This window comes from Lithobates pipiens, unplaced genomic scaffold (genome assembly GCF_037356315.1).
Source record: "Lithobates pipiens isolate NorthernLeopardFrog02 unplaced genomic scaffold, aLitPip1_a1.2 Scaffold_78, whole genome shotgun sequence".
NCBI classification, from domain to species: domain Eukaryota; kingdom Metazoa; phylum Chordata; class Amphibia; order Anura; family Ranidae; genus Lithobates; species Lithobates pipiens.
This window is the reverse complement of record NW_027507901.1, coordinates 1,132,364-1,152,199: the sequence shown is the minus strand read 5'-3', so window position 1 is coordinate 1,152,199 and position 19,836 is coordinate 1,132,364. Positions and strand designations below refer to the sequence as shown.

At 48.3% G+C, this 19,836-nt stretch overlaps 1 protein-coding gene across 1 annotated transcript; it reads left to right on the top strand.

The window, feature by feature from the left end:
* The first annotated feature begins 361 nt into the window (after positions 1–361).
* LOC143959509 (IgGFc-binding protein-like) lies at positions 362–15,236 on the top strand. Its single transcript, XM_077468186.1, has 2 exons — positions 362–1,589; positions 14,641–15,236. The coding sequence occupies exons 1-2, from the start codon at positions 425–427 to the stop codon at positions 15,234–15,236; spliced, it is 1,761 nt and encodes a 586-aa protein (XP_077324312.1). The 5' UTR covers positions 362–424.
* Positions 15,237–19,836: the final 4,600 nt, after the last annotated feature.

Here is a 19,836-nt window from a genome sequence, read left to right as displayed (position 1 = left end):
CCAGTGCAGCCTATCAGTGCCGCCTCATCAGCGCACTTCAATGAAGGAGAAAAATTACTTGTTTGCAAAAATATATAACAAACTATAAAACATGATTTTTTATTTTTTTTTGGAACTTTTTTTGTTTAGCAAAAAATAAAACTCTGAGCTGTGATTAAATACCACCAAAAGAAAGCTCTATTTGTGGGATAAAAATGCTAAAAATTTCATTTGGGTACAGTGTTGTATGCCCGCGCAATTGTCATTCAAAGTGCATCAGCGCTGAAAGCTGAAAATTGGTCTGGGCAGGAGGGGGGTTTAAGTGCCCAGTAAGCAACTGGTTAAGCTATGTTGTGATTGCAGCCACGAAGGTTATAGCTCTGCTTTTGTCTCCTCTATAGGGTCAGCTTCTCTCTTCAGTGGCTTAACGTTTGTTACATCTTTCATGGAATCTTCTCCATCAGATGACACCCGGTTTGAGCTCATCTTGAATGGGATTGATTGTTGCGCCGCGGTCAATGTGAAAATACAGGGTACCAACTTCTTCCGGAGCGTTACCCTCCAGCAGGGAGAAATGGTCAACCTCGCAATTCCAACCAGCGCCATGCTCCATGGGAGTTCCATCTCCTCCGCAGGAGTCGTTGTGATTTCATCCAATAGCAGTATATCTGTCATCTCCAAGGTCTGGGGGACTGATGGCTATGATTGGTCATACGTCTACCCAGTGGATCTTCTAGACAAAGAATACTATATCATCACACCTGTCTCATCCTATAAGAGCAACGCCCAATTTGCCATAATAAGCCTGGACCAGCAAACTTCTGTCACAGTGACATTATCTGGTGGCTCTGTCACATTGCAGGGCATGTCCTTTACATCTGAAAATCCAGCAAGTTTCTCACTCTCACCCTACCAAAGTGCCCAGTTTCAGCTGCCTGGTGACCTCTCAGGATCCTTCATACAAGCGGATAAACCTATCGCTGTTCTGAGTGGCCATCAATGGTCCATTTATCATTTAACTTTGAAAAGTTTCAGCTCTGGCAACATCTTTGAGCAGCTGCTCCCCATAAGTAGGTGGGGGAGATCGTTTTTAGTGCCCCCGATGTCTACCCAGCTGCGGAATGCTAAAATCCTGGTGATGGTTTCTCAAACCACGAATCTGATTGTATATTATGGGTCTGTAGGAATGGCCTCTAACCGAATTTCGAAAGGAGTCACTTTTGAACAAACGATCAATGCAAATGCCCTCTGGATAAAGGCCAATCAGAATGTGATGGTCATGTTTTTCTGTTATGGAACTCTCAGTGCTTCAGGAAACCTACTCCTGAATCCCTTCATGTCCAATGTGATGGCCACCACCATGCTTGAGACTTCCCAGGTGGTCCATGCTCCCTCTGGCTTTACAACCAACCTGCTTGTAGTTCCCATCAGTAGCCAAAAGTCAAGTATAGTGGTAGATGGAATCTCACTCCCACCGAGCACCGCCTGGAATGACAATGATTTGAAGACACTGAATACCTGCTGGGTGGAGGTGACCGTCTCCCCGGGATCTCACTATGTTCAACAACTTTCAAATGGAGATGTCTGGGTCATGTCCTACAGCACTACTGGTAATTATGCTCTTTATTTTGCCATTCCTGTAATTGATTTTAGTATTGTGGTTATTCAACAGAAAAACAAGCTGCACGGCTAGGGTTGCCACCTGTCCAGGATTCACCCGGACAGTTCGGGTTTGGAATCATGTGTCCGGGTTTCAGACTGCCTGAAACCCGGACACATTATTTAGACTGGGCTATGGCTTCCCAGCAGGGTTGCTGCATGCAGTTGTCTAAGCTGAGAGTGTCAGGGTTCTCAGGTCACCCCTTACATCAGAGTTCCCCTTTACACCAGAGGTCACAGTGTTTCCCCTTACATCAGAGACCTCTCCATACATCAGAGTTCTCTGTGTTACCCCTTAAATCATGGCTACCAGAGCATCCTTTACTCCCCAGAGTTCTCCCTTACATCAGAGTCTGCAGAGTCCCCCTTATAGTGAAAGGGAACTCTGCAAGTTCACATGTAAAAGGGGGCCCTTGTTATTAACTTCATATGATTAGAAATGTTATTTAATAGCAAAATATATGTATAAAAACAAATTGCTGTGCGCCGCTAAAGTGTTCGGGTTTGACTTGAAGAAAAAGTGGCAACCCTATGCACAGCCTAAATAATTACTCTCAGGGCTCATTCGACTTTAACACATATTACAGAGCCTATCACTTTAATATGCTTTTGTGATGTGTTTTTGATGCTTCTGTGAAGCTTTTTTGAAGTTTTATGGAAGCTCGGCAAATGCCCTGTGAGTATGTTAAAGAGGAAGTAAACCCTGATGGGTGTTACTTCCTCTTTCATTCCCTGCAAAGGCAAAGCATACTGGACTACTATGCATCGCATTGCATCGCATCGCATCGTAGTCCATTATATGTCACTTACCTGACACAGGAGCCAGCGAAGTCACCGCTGTCCCCTGTAGTCCGGCGCATCCATCTTCTCGGTGGGGTCTCGCTGCTCCGCCTCTGTCATTCGGCGAAGCCACGATGACGTCACTCCCGTGCATGCGCACAAGAGCCGACACGCGCGGCATCTCCGTCGTTGACGCTGCCATGCGCCGTAGACAGCGGTGCCTGTCTTCGGGCAAATATCTCCTAAACCGTATAGGTTTAGGAGATATTTCTTGGACCTACAGGTAAGCCTTGATCTAGGCTTACCTGTAGGTCAAAGTGTGTTGTAAGGGTTTACATCCACTTTAAATTTCTATTTGTTTTAAAGGGGCTTAGTAGAACCCTTGCTCAGTAGTACCCCCACTCAACAGATCCCCAGCTCCTTAGCACCCATGTTCAGCAGATCCCCAGTGTACTGGAACCATCATTCACCAGATCCCCTGCTCGGTAGTTCCCCCAGCTCTGCTGATCGCCAACTGAGTAGCAACCCTCAGGTCTGCAGATCCTCTGATTTGCTGATCCTCCCCTCAATCCTGATCCTCCCCTCAATCTGGTCCCTGCTCACCTTCTGCTATATTGCTTCCATGCTGCACAGCACGTGTGACATCTGCTAGTTCCCTCCTGCGGCTCCCTCAGCTCTGCTGATTCTCTGCCACTCTGTCCTTTCTCTTTTCCGGTCCCCACTCACCTTTCACTATAGTGTTCCCATGTTGCACACCACGTCTGCCGTCTGCTAGGTGCTCCTCTCCAGTCCGGACCCCGCTCACCTTCCTGCTACTCCACGCTGCGCACCAGATGTGACGTCTGCCCCAGAAACTCCCAGAATATATGCACACAAACCGGAAGTGACAGCTGATGATGTCTTTCAGGTTCGCTTGTTGGTTTTCCCAGTGCATCCTGGGATATCTCATACCTGCAATATCTCCAAAACAAAGCAAAGCTAATGCTGAATAAAAGCCCCTCAGAAGCTTCAGGTGCTGTAAGCATGGGCGTCCGCAGCAGGGGCCAAGGGGGGTCAAGTGCCCCCCCCCCTGTAATCCCCAAGGTGTCTGCCGTAGCCGCCGCCATGCTGCATTTTTTTCACTTTTTTTTAATTTATTTTTTTTGTCCGCTGGCGGCTGCATCCTCCGCCCTCTCCGACTCCTATGGATCAGAGCGCTGGATGGCTCTGTTTACTGCAGCCGCTCTGTAACATGGCCCCGCCCCCTCAGACCTGCTCATGTGATAGTAAAGAGAATCAACGTTCCGCCTATCACATGAGCCGGTCTGGGGGGGTGGGGCCATGTTACAGAGCGGCTGCAGTAAACAGAGCCATCCAGCACTATGATCAAGAGAAGGAGATGCTGCAGGTACAGTCCGCCCTATGTGCCACAGTGCCTGGATAGGAGGATCAGGGGGGTATCCAACTTATTTTACTGTCTCCAGTTCACCTTGTGCTTCCCCTGCCAGTGCTCTCCTCTAGTGATGGACGAACTTCCGACGGGACGTTTCGCGAACGCGAAACGCGAACGGGCACAAACGTTCGCGAAAACGACCGTTCGCCGCGGGCTCCATTGACTTCAATGGGAGGCGAATTTCGCAAACCTTTAGGTCGAATTTGCGGCCACGGGGTAATTATTAGGGGGTAGCACGTAGTCCCACCACCTGGACAATAGCATAATACATGTATGAGGTGAATTTGGGATCGATAACTACAAGCATTTTTTTTTTATTTGGGAAATTGTTCTGACAATTCAGGACTATGGAGCTAATGAAGGCAATGGAGGAGAGGGAAGGTCAGGGACCAGGGTAGGCAAACAAGAGGGTGCAGGAGATACAGAGCACTGACAGCAGCACCGTAATACAGAGCACTGACATCAGCACCGTGACATACAGCGCTGACAGCAGCTCCGTGACATACAGCGCTGACAGCAGCTCCGTGACATACAGCGCTGACAGCAGCTCCGTGACATACAGCGCTGACAGCAGCACCGTGACATACAGCGCTGACAGCAGCTCCGTGACATACAGCGCTGACAGCAGCTCCGTGACATACAGCGCTGACAGCAGCTCCGTGACATACAGCACTGACAGCAGCTCCGTGACATACAGCGCTGACAGCAGCTCCGTGACATACAGCGCTGACAGCAGCACCGTGACATACAGCGCTGACAGCAGCTCCGTGACATACAGCGCTGACAGCAGCTCCGTGACATACAGCGCTGACAGCAGCTCCGTGACATACAGCGCTGACAGCAGCTCCGTGACATACAGCGCTGACAGCAGCTCCGTGACATACAGCGCTGACAGCAGCTCCGTGACATACAGCGCTGACAGCAGCTCCGTGACATACAGCGCTGACAGCAGCTCCGTGACATACAGCGCTGACAGCAGCACCGTAAGCAGCCCCAGGAGGAAGTCAGCACAGCACAGGGATGGTGTGATCCCCTCATAATAAGAACCCCCAGGAGGAAGTCAGCACAGCACAGGGATGGTGGGAGCCCCTCATAATAAGAACCCCCAGGAGGAAGTCAGCACAGCACAGGGATGGTGGGAGCCCCTCATAATAAGAACACCCAGGAGGAAGTCAGCACAGCACAGGGATGGTGGGAACCCCTCATAATAAGCAGCCCCAGTAGAAATATGACACCGCTCAACCTCTTCAAAGAGGAGGGTAGGGGCATATAGTACGGTGTGCTTTTTTGGGTCAGGGAAGTGAGCCAAATGAATTAAGAAGGTCTGTGTGCTTGATTCCAAAAATTGTTTATAGACATATACATGGTCTACTGATCACATGTGTTGAATTCCTCCGAGATCCATGCCTCATTCATTTTTAGAAATGTGAGGTAGTTAACACTGTCGTGAGCTAGGCGAGTACGCTTATCGGTCACAATCCCCCCTGCTGCGCTGAACGTCCTTTCGGACAGGACACTGGATGAGGGGCAAGCCAACAGTTCGATTGCAAATTGGGCAAGCTCTGGCCAGAGGTCAAGCCTGCCCACCCAGTAGTCTAGGGGTTCATCACTCCTCAGAGCGTCCACATCGGCCGTTAACCCAATGTAGTCGGACACCTGACGGTCTAGGCGTTCCCTGATGCTGGATCCGGATGACACCTGTCGATGGGTCGGCTGAAAGAATGACCTCATATCCGAAGTCACCAACACATCTTCAAACCGGCCTCTTCTTGCAGGCGCTGTTGGATTGGTACCCGCAAATCCTTCTCTGGGAGTGGGAATTGCTCCTCTGCCAGCGCACGCAAAAGCAGAATGCAGCATTTCTCGAAGCAAGGCCTGGAAGTGCTGCATTCTGACAGCCCTCTGCGACGGCGGTAACATTTCCGCCATTTTGTGTTTGTACCGGGGATCTAAGTACGTTGCCACCCAGTACTGGTCCTTGACCCTCATGCTTTTTATACGGGGGTCCCTATTAAAACACTGGAGCATGAAGGCCCCCATTTGCACTCAAGCGGAAGGTATGTGGTGGTGGTGGTGTTGTTGGTGGTAGTGTCTTTGGGGGTGCACATAGCAGAGAGTGAAGAAGAGGGTGCAGATCGAGAGGATGAGGAGGGTGCAGAAGAATAAGGCTGAGTGAGCCACTCAACCAAGTCTGGTGCGTCCTTTAAAGTAATTGAACGCACCTTCTGCAACTTCCCACTTTGGCTCAAGGCTGTTGCTCCTGCCCTACCCCTACCACCCCTGCGGAAGGGCCTGCCTCTTCCTCTGCCTGTCATTTTTTAAATCACCCTGTGACAAAACTCTTAGTCCCTATACCGCTGAAGGACTGCTGCAGTATAGGGCAGCGGTCAGCAGTAGTGCACGTCAACCCTATGTATTGTGGACCGATAGCGGTCCTTACAGAACAGCAGACTGTACTGCACTCAGGCCTATGTACCGTAGCACCCTATACCAAGTTACCAGTCCTTATAAAAACTTTTGTGGACCAAGCAGGTTGTGTGTTAGTGATTAGCAGACTGTACGTCAGTCCCTATACCAATGAAGGACTGCTGCAGTATAGGGCAGCGGTCAGCAGTAGTGCACGGCAACCCTATGTATTGTGGACCGATAGCGGTCCTTACAGAACAGCAGACTGTACTGCACTCAGGCCTATGTACCGTAGCACCCTATACCAAGTTACCAGTCCTTATAAGAACTTTTGTGGACCAAGCAGGTTGTGTGTTAGTGATTAGCAGACTGTACGTCAGTCCCTATACCAATGAAGGACTGCTGCAGTATAGGGCAGCGGTCAGCAGTAGTGCACGTCAACCCTATGTATTGTGGACCGATAGCGGTCCTTACAGAACAGCAGACTGTACTGCACTCAGGCCTATGTACCGTAGCACCCTATACCAAGTTACCAGTCCTTATAAAAACTTTTGTGGACCAAGCAGGTTGTGTGTTAGTGATTAGCAGACTGTACGTCAGTCCCTATACCAATGAAGGACTGCTGCAGTATAGGGCAGCGGTCAGCAGTAGTGCACGGCAACCCTATGTATTGTGGACCGATAGCGGTCCTTACAGAACAGCAGACTGTAACGCACTCAGGCCTATGTACCGTAGCACCCTATACCAAGTTACCAGTCCTTATAAGAACTTTTGTGGACCAAGCAGGTTGTGTGTTAGTGATTAGCAGACTGTACGTCAGTCCCTATACCAATGAAGGACTGCTGCAGTATAGGGCAGCGGTCAGCAGTAGTGCACGGCAACCCTATGTATTGTGGACCGATAGCGGTCCTTACAGAACAGCAGACTGTACTGCACTCAGGCCTATGTACCGTAGCACCCTATACCAAGTTACCAGTCCTTATAAGAACTTTTGTGGACCAAGCAGGTTGTGTGTTAGTGTTTAGCAGACTGTGCGTCAGTCCCTATACCGCTGAAGGACTGCTGCAGTATAGGGCAGCGGTCAGCAGTAGTGCACGGCAACCCTATGTATTGTGGACCGATAGCGGTCCTTACAGAACAGCAGACTGTAACGCACTCAGGCCTATGTACCGTAGCACCCTATACCAAGTTACCAGTCCTTATAAGAACTTTTGTGGACCAAGCAGGTTGTGTGTTAGTGATTAGCAGACTGTACGTCAGTCCCTATACCAATGAAGGACTGCTGCAGTATAGGGCAGCGGTCAGCAGTAGTGCACGGCAACCCTATGTATTGTGGACCGATAGCGGTCCTTACAGAACAGCAGACTGTAACGCACTCAGGCCTATGTACCGTAGCACCCTATACCAAGTTACCAGTCCTTATAAGAACTTTTGTGGACCAAGCAGGTTGTGTGTTAGTGATTAGCAGACTGTACGTCAGTCCCTATACCAATGAAGGACTGCTGCAGTATAGGGCAGCGGTCAGCAGTAGTGCACGGCAACCCTATGTATTGTGGACCGATAGCGGTCCTTACAGAACAGCAGACTGTAACGCACTCAGGCCTATGTACCGTAGCACCCTATACCAAGTTACCAGTCCTTATAAGAACTTTTGTGGACCAAGCAGGTTGTGTGTTAGTGTTTAGCAGACTGTGCGTCAGTCCCTATACCGCTGAAGGACTGCTGCAGTATAGGGCAGCGGTCAGCAGTAGTGCACGTCAACCCTATGTATTGTGGACCGATAGCGGTCCTTACAGAACAGCAGACTGTAACGCACTCAGGCCTATGTACCGTAGCACCCTATACCAAGTTACCAGTCCTTATAAGAACTTTTGTGGACCAAGCAGGTTGTGTATTAGTGTTTAGCAGACTGTGCGTCAGTCCCTATACCGCTGAAGGACTGCTGCAGTATAGGGCAGCGGTCAGCAGTAGTGCACGGCAACCCTATCTATTGTGGACCGATAGCGGTCCTTACAGAACAGCAGACTGTACCGCACCCAAGCCTATGTACCGTAGCACCCTAGACAGACCAAGTTACCAGTCCTTATAAGAACTTTTGTGGAACAAGTGAGTTGTGAATGATTAGCAGACTGCAGCAGAAGGGCAGCAGTCAAGTATAATATTCTTTCTATATTTGGAAGAAAGAATATTATACGTGTACAAGCCTATTACCGTACCACTGATACCAGTCCTGAAAAGAACCTTTGTGGAACTAATAGTAACAGCAAGTCTTTAAAATTATCCTCACTGCCTGACACACTGCTTCCTGCCTGTCCCTATACAAATTGGCAAAAAAGAGTAGGCTGGAACGATTAGCTGGAACAGCTCTTTTGTGGACCTGATAGTAACAGCTAATGATGATGATGATGATGATGATGAAGAAAGACTAATCTGGCTGAGCTGTCCCTAAAATAGCAGCATACAGCGCTCTGTCCCTTTATCTAAACTGACAAAAGAAACTCAGGCTGCTGACCTAACACCTATACCAGTCCTGAAAAGAACTTTTGTGTACCAAATAGCTAGCGTTTTCTCTGTCCCTACTCCACACAGGATCCTTTCCCTACAGTGACAGAAGAAAGAATGTAAAATGGCCACCGGATCGGGTGTATTTATAGGTTAGGGGGAATGTCCAAGTGTCCATGAGCTGTCATGTCTCAATTGGTTGTCCTGTAACACATGATAAACGTGTCACGAAAGGTTAAAGTTCTTGTATACATTAAACACGTAAGTCCGCCGGGGCGAACGACGGAAAAAGGCGTTCGAACCCGCGGACGGCGAAAGTCGGAAATTCGCCGCGAAACGACCGCCGGGCGAACCGTTCGGCCATCACTACTCTCCTCCACCACCGCACTCTCCTGCCCCCCCCAGTGCTCTCCTCCACCACCGCACTCTCCTGCCCCCCCCCAGTGCTCTCCTCCACCACCGTACTCTCCTGCCCCCCCCAGTGCTCTCCTCCACCACTGCACTCTCCTGCCCCCCCAGTGCTCTTCTCCACCACCACACTCTCCTGCCCCCCCAGTGCTCTCCTCCACCACCACACTCTCCTGCCCCCCCTAGTACTCTCCTCCACCACCACACTCTCCTGCCCCCCTCCAGTGCTCTCCTCCACCACCACACTCTCCTGCCCCCCCAGTGCTCTCCTCCACCACAACACTCTCCTGCCCCCCAGTGCTCTTCTCCACCACCACACTCTCCTGCCCCCCCCCAGTGCTCTCCTCCACCACCACACTCTCCTGCCCCCCCAGTGCTCTCCTCCACCACCACACTCTCCTGCCCCCCAGTGCTCTCCTCCACCACCCCACTCTCCTGCCCCCCCCAGTGCTCTCCTCCACCACCACACTCTCCTGCCCCCCCTGCTCTCCAGCTCTCCCCATCCTTCTCTAGCCACCATCCAAGTGCTCTCCCCCGTTCCCTCCCATGCTCTCCCCTGTTCCCCCCCCCAGTGCTCTCCCCTGTCCCCCCCCCAGTGCTCTCCCCCGTACCCCCCCAGTGCTCTCCCCTGTTCCCCCCCAGTGCTCTCCACTCCCCACAGTGCTCTCCCCCCACAGTGCTCTCCACTCCCCCCAGTCCTCTCCCACCATTCTCCTCCCCAGTGCTCTCCCCCCTGTTCTCTCCCCCCTGTTCTTTCCCCCCCAGTGCTCTCCACTTCCTCCAGTGCTCTCCCCCCCAGTGCTCTCCCCCCTGTTCTTTCCCCCCCTGTTCTTTCTCCCCCTCCTTTGCTCTCAACTCCCCCCCAGTGCTCCCCCCATGTTCTTTCCCCCCCCAGTGCTCTTCAGCTCTCCCCATCACTCTCCAGCCCCCACCCCAGTGCTCTCCAGCCCCCCATTCTCCCCACCCCTGTCCTTTCTGCCCCCCTGGTGCTCTCCAGCCCCCCCAGTGCTCTCTACCCTCTGTGCTCTCCACCCCTGCATTTTGCCCCCACCCATGCACTCTCCAACCCTACCAGTGCTCTCCACCCCCCCATAGTGCTCTCCAGTCCCCCGTGCTTTCCACCCCTGTTCTTTCTGGCCCCCACTGGTGCTCTCCACTCCCCCCTGCTCTTTGTACCCCCCCCCAGTACTCTCCAGCCCCCGTGCTCTCCACCCCTGTTTTTCTCCCCCCCAGTGCTCTTCACCGCCCCACACTCTTAGACCCCCCAGTGCTCTCAGCCTACCGTGCTCTCTACCCTTGTTCTTATTGGCCCCCCCAGCGCTCTCTGCTCCCCACGCCTGTGATCTCCACTCCCCCTCGCTCTTTGCCCCCACCCATGTGTTCTCCAACCCCGGCAGTACTCTCTACTCTCTAGTACGCTCCCCCTTCTCTCCAACTCCCACCCAGTGCTCTCCACTTCCCCAGGACCAGAGGACAGGCTGATTGGGGCCGGAAAATGAGGATGGCTGAAGGTGCAGGTGGCCAGGGACCACTCCAGACAGATCCTCTGGAAGGAGCACCGTCCCCATCCAAAACGAGAACAGACCCTGCCTGCTGCTGCCCATCATGGATATCATGCTGGCATGCAAGGTACCGTACTAAGCATCAACAACACACTTTCCCACAGACAGGGACTGCAGACTGGGACATGGGGCACAGGAGGGGCTGCAATGATGGACACAGTGAGGCTGTATTTGGTGGGCACAGTGAGGCTGCATTTGGTGGGCACAGTGAGGCTGCATTGGTGGGCACAGTGAGGCTGCATTGATGGGCACAGTGAGGCTGCATTGATGGGCACAGTGAGGCTGCATTGATGGGCACTGGTGAGGCTGCATTGAGCTCTTGCATCAAGTCTGCAGTCTCTGACCATCTCCTGTAGCATGTCTGCAGTCTCTGACCATCTCCTGTAGCATGTCTGCAGTCTCTGAGGGAGTCTGGAGAGGAGTCAAGAGTGGGAGCACCGCTGGGATGGGGGTCATGGGAGAAGTCAGACTTGTGTGGACTGTGGACAGGAGACTATAGGATAAAACTAGACCCACCAAGCTGGAGCCGACTGACTGAGCCCTGCACGGTGCACCTGAGAGGAGGTCAGTAAAAGCACCGCCAGGCCAGTCGGGGGGGGGGGGGAGGGGTCACTGATGTAAGGGAGGAGTGAATACGATAATGTAAGGGGGCACTGATATAAAGGGTTTCTCCCTTATATTAGTAACCCACCCCCCTTACCTTTGAGTATTCTTTCTGCAGAAGGTGCCCCCCCCCCACGTTCTGAGTTCCTGGGGTCCCCCTTGATGATTGATCACTTACCACTATTAACTGGTAAAATGTATGGTTTTCCCTTTCATGAACAAGAAAATAATGACGTTATGCTGTTGGGCTGGTATAATAATGCTGTTGGGCTGGTATAATAATGCTGTTGGGCTGGTATAATAATGCTGTGAGGCTGGTATGACATTTTTTCCAGGGCTGGTTTTTGAAAGCATGGGCGTCCGCAAGGTTACTCAGGTGGCTGGGTACCAGGCCCATATAGCCTAGAGAATGTACATCTTTTTACATTGCAATACATCTGTTGTTGCCATATTTTTATCTTGATGAAAACAGCCAATACAGTGACAGTATGAGATCAAAATATGGCCACAACAGATGTATTGCAATGTAAAAAGATGTAGATTCTCTAGGCTATATGGGCCTGGTACCCAGCCGCCAGAGTCACTTCCAATACAAAGTGAAGATGAATTATCTGTTATATAACACATATGTGGCCTTAAAATGATGCCCCCCCTTGGAAAAAGTTCTGCGGACGCCCATGGCTGTAAGTAAGCGTTGTCATAGACTTCTATGGAGGCTTTGGAGACTCTTTGAAGCACCAAGAAAGCAACATGAGAGATCATTTTTGAAGGGAAGCAAACACAACGACTGTAGGGAACCATTTTATTTAGTGATAGGAACTTTGATTGGCATTCAGAGCACTTTAAAAAAGTGTGTCCAATGCCACATATTTGTATATATATATATATATATATATATATATACAGTGGGGGCAGAAAGTATTCAGACCCCCTTACATTTTTCACTCTTTGTTATATTGCAGCCATTTCCTAAAATCATGTCATCAAAAAGGGGGGGGGAGGGCAAAGGAAGTTTGGGACTTTACGTGAGGCAGTGAATGGATAGGTTCATCTGCCTCCATCCCTAATGTATACAAAAATGTCTAAAAGAAAAGTTGGGACTTTATATGAAGCACAGCTAGGAACGTAAAAATAAAAACCACATGATTAAGGATGCCAAAAAAAACGTATACAATAAATCAAGAAAATAACATGGTAAAATTAATAAACCTTTAATCATTTATTATACATGATAGTAACACAATTCATAACCAATCTATAGGTGACAAAATTGTTGATACTACAATTAAACTTGTTTATATTAGTTCATGAACAGCATGATTAGGTTAATAACATAATTCCAAACCAGTCTATAACTAGTGAGAACATGGTAGCACGGTAATGCAATTATGCTAATACATAAACAACAAACATAGCAATAATAATAAGTCAATAAACATTAATAGAAAATAAGTTAATATTACTTATTGCAGCATCTCAAAATCACGTGATTAATGGATGTAGCATAAGGCTAGGGCTCTACGCGTTTCGTGGGGGGGATTCCCACTCATCAGGAGCAGTTGCGTGTGGAAGGATCTCAAAATGCAGGCAAGTAATAGGGTAATAGTATTAAAGGCTGAAGACGCCATGGGGAGATCATACCTCCCACGGGAGCTGAGGCTACATAAACACGGCCACATCGAGGCCCGGGACTGTAGCATGAGGAGCGATGGTGGGATTGTGATTCACAATAGATAATAGAATCTTCATCCTAACATCTCATCGGACCTGCCCGCAGCGTCTGGTAGCTGCCTCACAGGCGTGAAGGTGCCCCTCCTCCGCCAGGTCTCCCCCTGCGTTGAAAACTCCGCTGTGGAAGGGGGGACCGGTCTCCCTCTCGCTACTGCCCTTGCCGGTGGGGAGGGGGCGCCATCCGTCTCTACGGCCCCACTCCCCGAGCCCCACCAAAGTGTAGGATTCCGCCCGGACCCCCCAGGCACCGCTTTAGCCGACCGTTAGGAGGGCGCTGGGCTCTGGTGGAGGGGCCAGGTGAAAAGCGCTCTGGAGGCCTGGACCTGCGAGTACGTGGTGTGCATTCCCCCCCACTGGTGGCCCCCCGCCGCCTCCCGCGTGATGGCCGCCACCTGCGTCTGCAGCCAATCAGTCCCCCGAGATGCTGCTGCCGCTCGTAACCTCTCCAAAAGAGCAGTCATGTCCGCCATACCGCCCACAGCCTCCGCTCACTGTCCCCAGAAACAACAGGCCCCTCATGCTACCCGCCCCCTATCGTGCACTCGGTAACCTGTACAGTCCAACTTCACCCGTGTTGTGACCCACGCTTGCCTCCCGACTCCTCCCCTTCTTTATATATTACTTTATATATTACTCCACCCCCTCCTTTCTTCCTCCATTACTCCACCCCTTTTCTCCTATACTTTTTTTAACCCTGCAATTGCTTCCCCGAGCCTCAGTCATGCCCAGCCCTTCACCTCCGTCCTTGCCTTCATTTCCGGGCCTCCCTGTTCTAGTTGAACCTGCCCTAAGATCCCTGTGGGTGGAAAGAAAATAAAACAAGCCAAGCAGGCTTGTAAAGAGGCTTCGATATGGAACTCACAGCGGCATAGATACAAAGTTTATTAAAAGAAAAGAGACACCATTTTCAATAATTTATGGCTATTAGCCACAATAACAGTAAAACCTTCACCAATATTAAAAAAATCACGACAACGTTGTCACAATAAAAGTGGTCCCTGTGGGTGGAACCTATACAGAGATCCCTGTGGGTGGAACCTATCTAGAAATCCCTGTATGTGGAACTTGTCATGAGTTCCCTGTGGGTGGAGCCTGGCTGGAGACCCCTGTGGGGGGAACCTGTCCAGAGATACCTTGGGTTGATCATTCATTTGTGCTACCAGCTACTGTCAGCCTCCTTGTGAGAGAGATGTTACCCCCAGGAGACGGTTTGTACTAGGCAGAACTGTGCTGGGTTGTTTAGCGCTAGTGATTTCTTCTCGTACTCTATTTTCTCTGTTATTTGCTGCCACCTAGTGACATTTGTGGGAGTTACAGCTGGGCAGCCTTATACAGCAGTAGATGCACTGCCTGTTTTACATTGCCATATGTGTTTTACATACCCTTTTCCATTTTTAGTGATATGTTTAACTTCTCTTGTATTCACACAGTAAACTTCAAGATTTACATTACGATTTGGCTTATACCTCTACATAACGGAACTTTTAGGAGCACACTTGGTACAGCTCGATCCAAGGAGGACATATGTTAGAAATGGGTGAGATGTTACAATAATCTGTGACTTTCTGTTCTGCACAGGTAACGCAACATCAGCTTTCAACGCAGTGAACAACTCCACCACCAGTCAAAATACAAAGGACAACTCCACCACCAGTGTAAATAAGACGGACACCTCCACCACCAGTGTAAATAAGACGGACACCTCCACCACCAGTCTACATACAATGGACACCTCCACCACCAGTGTAAATAAGACGGACACCTCCACCACCAGTGTAAATAAGACGGACACCTCCACCACCAGTGTAAATAAGACGGACACCTCCACCACCAGTGTAAATAAGACGGACACCTCCACCACCAGTCTACATACAATGGACACCTCCACCACCAGTCTACATACAATGGACACCTCCACCACCAGTCAAAATACAAAGGACACCTCCACCACCAGTCTACACACGATGACCACTTCCACCACTCTTCAAAAGACAACCACTACCACCACGAATCTACATGAGATGACCACTCCCACTACCACCACCACCACTGTGGTCACCAGCCAGAGCACCAAGTCTTGTGAAGGTAGGAAGGGTTACTACTTATCAAAGCTGAACTCCAGACATATATATAATACACAAATGAGTGCAGCTCTCTATCTCTTAACCACCTGACCTCCAGAATATTTACCCCCTTCATGACCAGGCCATTTTTTTCACTATTCAGAACTGCGCTACTTTAACTGGCAATTGCTCGGTCATGCAACACTACCCAAATTAAATTTATATCATTTTTTTCCCACACAGATAGAGCTTTCTCTTGGTGGCTTTTGATTACCACTCTTTTATTTTTTGCGATATAAACAAAAAAAGTCGACAATTTTGAAATTTATTGAATTATTTTTTTTGGTATAAAACATATCCAATAAAAATAAAAATCTAATTTCTTCATAAATTTAGGCCAAAATGTATTCTGCTACATATCTTTAGTAAAAAAATAAAATAAATCCCAGTAAGTGTATTTTCATTGGTTTATGTGAAAGTTATAGCATCTACAAACGATGGGATATGCAGTATACAGTATACCGTAATTATTATTTTTTGTATACTAGTAATGGCGATGATTAGTGACTTATAATGGGACTCTAATAGTGTGGCTGACAATCTAACACTAACTGATTCTGAAGGGGAATTGACTAGCTGACCCTGACACAACCAGTGACACTAATACAGTGATCAGTGCTAATGCTATATACTGTCACTGTACTAATGACACTTGCTGGGAAAGGGTTGGCATCTAGGGGGTGATCAAAGGGTTAACTATGTGCCTAACAACGCGTAATGCTTGCAATGTGTGCTGCTTTTACTAGGAGATCCGGCTGATTTCTCTCCCTACTTTCCAGGGAGAAAAATGAGCCACATTGCTGCTCCATGTACAGAGCCCTGTGTTGTTAGTAAACACAGGGCTATGTTCTGTGATTAGCTAAGCTGATCAGCAGGTCCCAGTCATGAATCATTGGCCGGGACCTGCTGACTGGCTTGTGCTGTACCGAATCACAGCACAGATCGGGCGCGCCCCCTACCCATAGATTTAAAATCACGTACATGTACGTGATTTAGCACACGGGGTACATGGGGTGGTCCGCTAGTGGTTAATACACCATTAAACCAGATAAGAGGAAAAAATCAGCATGTAAAAGGGGCTTTATGGTCGGCTAGATTTGGCATCAAGAGCACAAGGCCCCACCCCTGCTAGAACATTGTCCTCCCCTGCTTAAGCCGAACCCTCTGCCTTCTTGTGCCCCACTCCATATCAGAGGCCTCCATACAACATTCATGGCCATTGACCTTTACATCCCCAAAGGAAGGAATGTCCACACTTTCTGGAAACAGAATAACAGTCACATGAATGAATGAATGAATGAAATACTTATATAGCGCACAATGCGAACTGAATCGCCTCTAGTCATTGACTTACCATGCAGAGTCACTTGACATTAAATAGCCATTCACCTTTAGTGGACAGTTCGCAGTAGTCACATGTGAAAGCATTTTCAGCACCTTGGCAGCCATCTCCCTTTTACAGTCTCTTCTCCACCCCAGGGTCATTAATACTCACAGGACTGAGGTCTCTGTAGTCACCTCCTTGCTAGTTACACCTCTCCCGGGACCCTCCAGGGAAGCAGCCTTACTCAGGGAACTCTTAGCCTGCCCTAAAAGGCCTTAAAGGCCTAGCTCCAATCTCCATAAGGGAGAGAAATACTACAGCCGACACTTCTTGGGTGCAGGTCTAATCCTCCCGACCTCCTGACCTATCCAGGGTCTACAAATGCTGGTTGCATCCTCATAGGTGGGGGGTGTTTAGCTCCCATGTTGTGTTGGGCGAACGGTTCGGCCCGAGCATGAGTTTGGGCTGAACATTGACTGTTTGCCCTGTTCGGGGAATGCCCTGCACACTGCACAGTGCATGCAGTGCAAAGTAAAATCTGGTTGTTAAGGAGCGGGTAACAGGAAGCATCCTTGCAGCATCCTTAACAACCGACGAGTCATCAACTGTCAATGGGTCTCCCCGCTGACAGCTGAATGATAAAAAAAAAAATGCAGTAAAAAAAAAATTGTAAAAAAAAAACAGCGTGGAGCCCCCCCCCAAATCCATACCAGACCCTTATCTGAGCATGCAGCCCCCCATCCTGAACCATACCAGGCGACATGCCCTTAACATGGGGGGGTGCTTTGGGGTGGGGTGGTCTCTTCCCCACAACCCTGGACTGTGGTTGGGGGGGTCTGTTGGTGGGGGGCTTATCAGAATCTGGAAGCCCTTTTTAACAAGGGGCCTCCTGATCCTGCCCCCCCATGCAAATGAGTATGGGGTATATCCATTACTTATAGAACAAAAAAAAAAAGCTCTGCATTAATTGACAGCTGAACGTCTAATGCAGGGATTCCCAACCAGGGTTTCGTGGAACCTTAGGTTTCCTCCAGAGGTTGTAGGGGTTCCTTCAGCATTGGACAATTTCTGCCTCTGAGATAACTTCCCACTCACACCATTGATCTTTTTAGCTACCTGTAAGGAGGTAATTCTTCCCAATGACCACAAGTGTGAGGACCATTCTTCCCACTGACCAACACACTAATGTATCACGAGTTGTGGATTTCAAATTTTTAGCAGGGGGTTCCCCGAGACCGGAGAACTATTTCAAGGGTTCCTCTGTGTTGAAAAGGTTGAGAAAGGCTGGTCTAACGCCTCCTCCGCCATTTTAGAGTTCCTTTATAGGTAACTGCGGGGCCACCTGGTGACATCCCCTGGTGGCACCGCCCCCTTGTGATGTCACCGACTCAGTGTGCACATGTCTGTAACATCACAAGTCGGGTTGGTATGGACTGGGGGGGGGGCGCCTTTTTTTTCTTTCTTTTTTTCAATAGCTGGGTGTCGGCAATTGCAACCGAGAGTCAATTTAAATGCGAATTGACTATTTTTTTTTTATAAATGTAATTTTTGCTGCAGCAGGTTCTATACATGCAATAGATGTGCCACTTTACAGGCACACTAAGGGGACCAGAAATGTGGAAAACAGTGCAGCGCTTAATATGTATAGATATAACACGTGACTGAATATAGTGAAACAATAGATCAGGGAAAAAAACTTTCAAAGATAATGTTTCCAAAAAGTTAAACATCAATGGTAAAAAATACACATGTGCATATTGTGCAATAAACAAAGAAGCAATAAAAATGGGTTATTGAACCAAAAAGATCAAAAAAAATCACTTTTAAAAAGGACAAATGGTTGTTTAAACTACAGCTTATTGCTGTGAAGCACAAACTTATAATTAAGTGAAAAAATAAACAACAAGATTGAAAAACAAATCAAAACAAGTCCCATGCCTTGGGTGAATGAAGTGATTTACAAGGCCCCATATATGTGAAGATAAAAGTTCATTAAGTGAAACGTGAATGAAACTTTAAAGTTGGTCCCAGGTGTCACTGGTGTAGGTGCTTGACCACGTAAATTCTTTCACTGTACAATTTAAGTAAGTAGTAAAGGCTTACCAGAGCCACCATTAGTGTGCGCAGATACGAACTCCCCAACGATTAGGATCGGACAAGATCGTTCCTCCGACACTCCTCGTGTAAATGGATGATTTGAATCACCTTTGGGGGTAGGAAGGTGAAAAATGACCCACACCTTCGGATGTTCCTTGAACATCGTCCGTTCCGGTCAGTTCGAAAATTTCAAGTTGGCGTATCACCAAATGGATGAAAAAGGAAAAAAACGCCCAATCGTGTGATAAAGTCTAAAACACGTGAACTTTATTTTTCAACCAAATAGACGTTGAAAGCTACAAATGACTCGATCGAGTCGCATAAAATTGAACAAAGAAAATTGCTAGCAAAAATATAAAATCAAGCAGATAAAAATAGCAAGAGATGTAGACGTATCTACCCGACGATCGTTTCGTCACAAATTGACGTCATCAGGGGTACGCCCACACCCTCGTGCTAAAGATTTAAATAGCCTATGGGTGAGGTAGGGAGCCCTGCCATAGGTGCAGACCAAAACGTCCGTACATAATCGGTTTAACCCACAAATGACCAGTCCCTTCGGATTGGTTACCACATAATAGAAAGGAAGAAGAAGGAAAAAGACGGTCAACGACCAGTTTGTTAAAATAAAACTGGAGTTCCATCATAACATAATGGTGGAACTCAAATATAAAATCAACTAATGAAAAGTGACCAATGAAGAATACAAACATTGAGTCCTATGATAAAGCCCCTTTATTTGACAAATGGCCACATGCAATAATGATGGCTGTCTAACTGTATGTATGTCCCAAAAATGGGTGGCTTGGTTCAAAAAAAAAAAAATATATATATATATAAAATACATACGTATAGGTTACCATCCAAAGAAAGAAAAATGACCATAATATTAAGGTGGGGGCCTAAACAGCATTAGCTACCCACCATTACCCATAGTCCAGTCACAAAAATTTCATGGATGAGACATATACAACGGGTTTAGAAAGAACATTACATTCACTCTATTCTCATAAAATATATATAGATTACATAAAAAATTGTATAAACTAACTAGCAAAGATTGCTACAGAAATACAAATAATGATAGTGAAATTAATCATCACAGTGTATGAAACCCAAACTGAATACAAAATCAGTACAGTAAAAGGGGAAGAAGGGAATGTTGAATCAACCGTTATTGATAAAACAGTTGATGTCCCATTCGATGTTAAGTCCCCCAGGAATATGTGT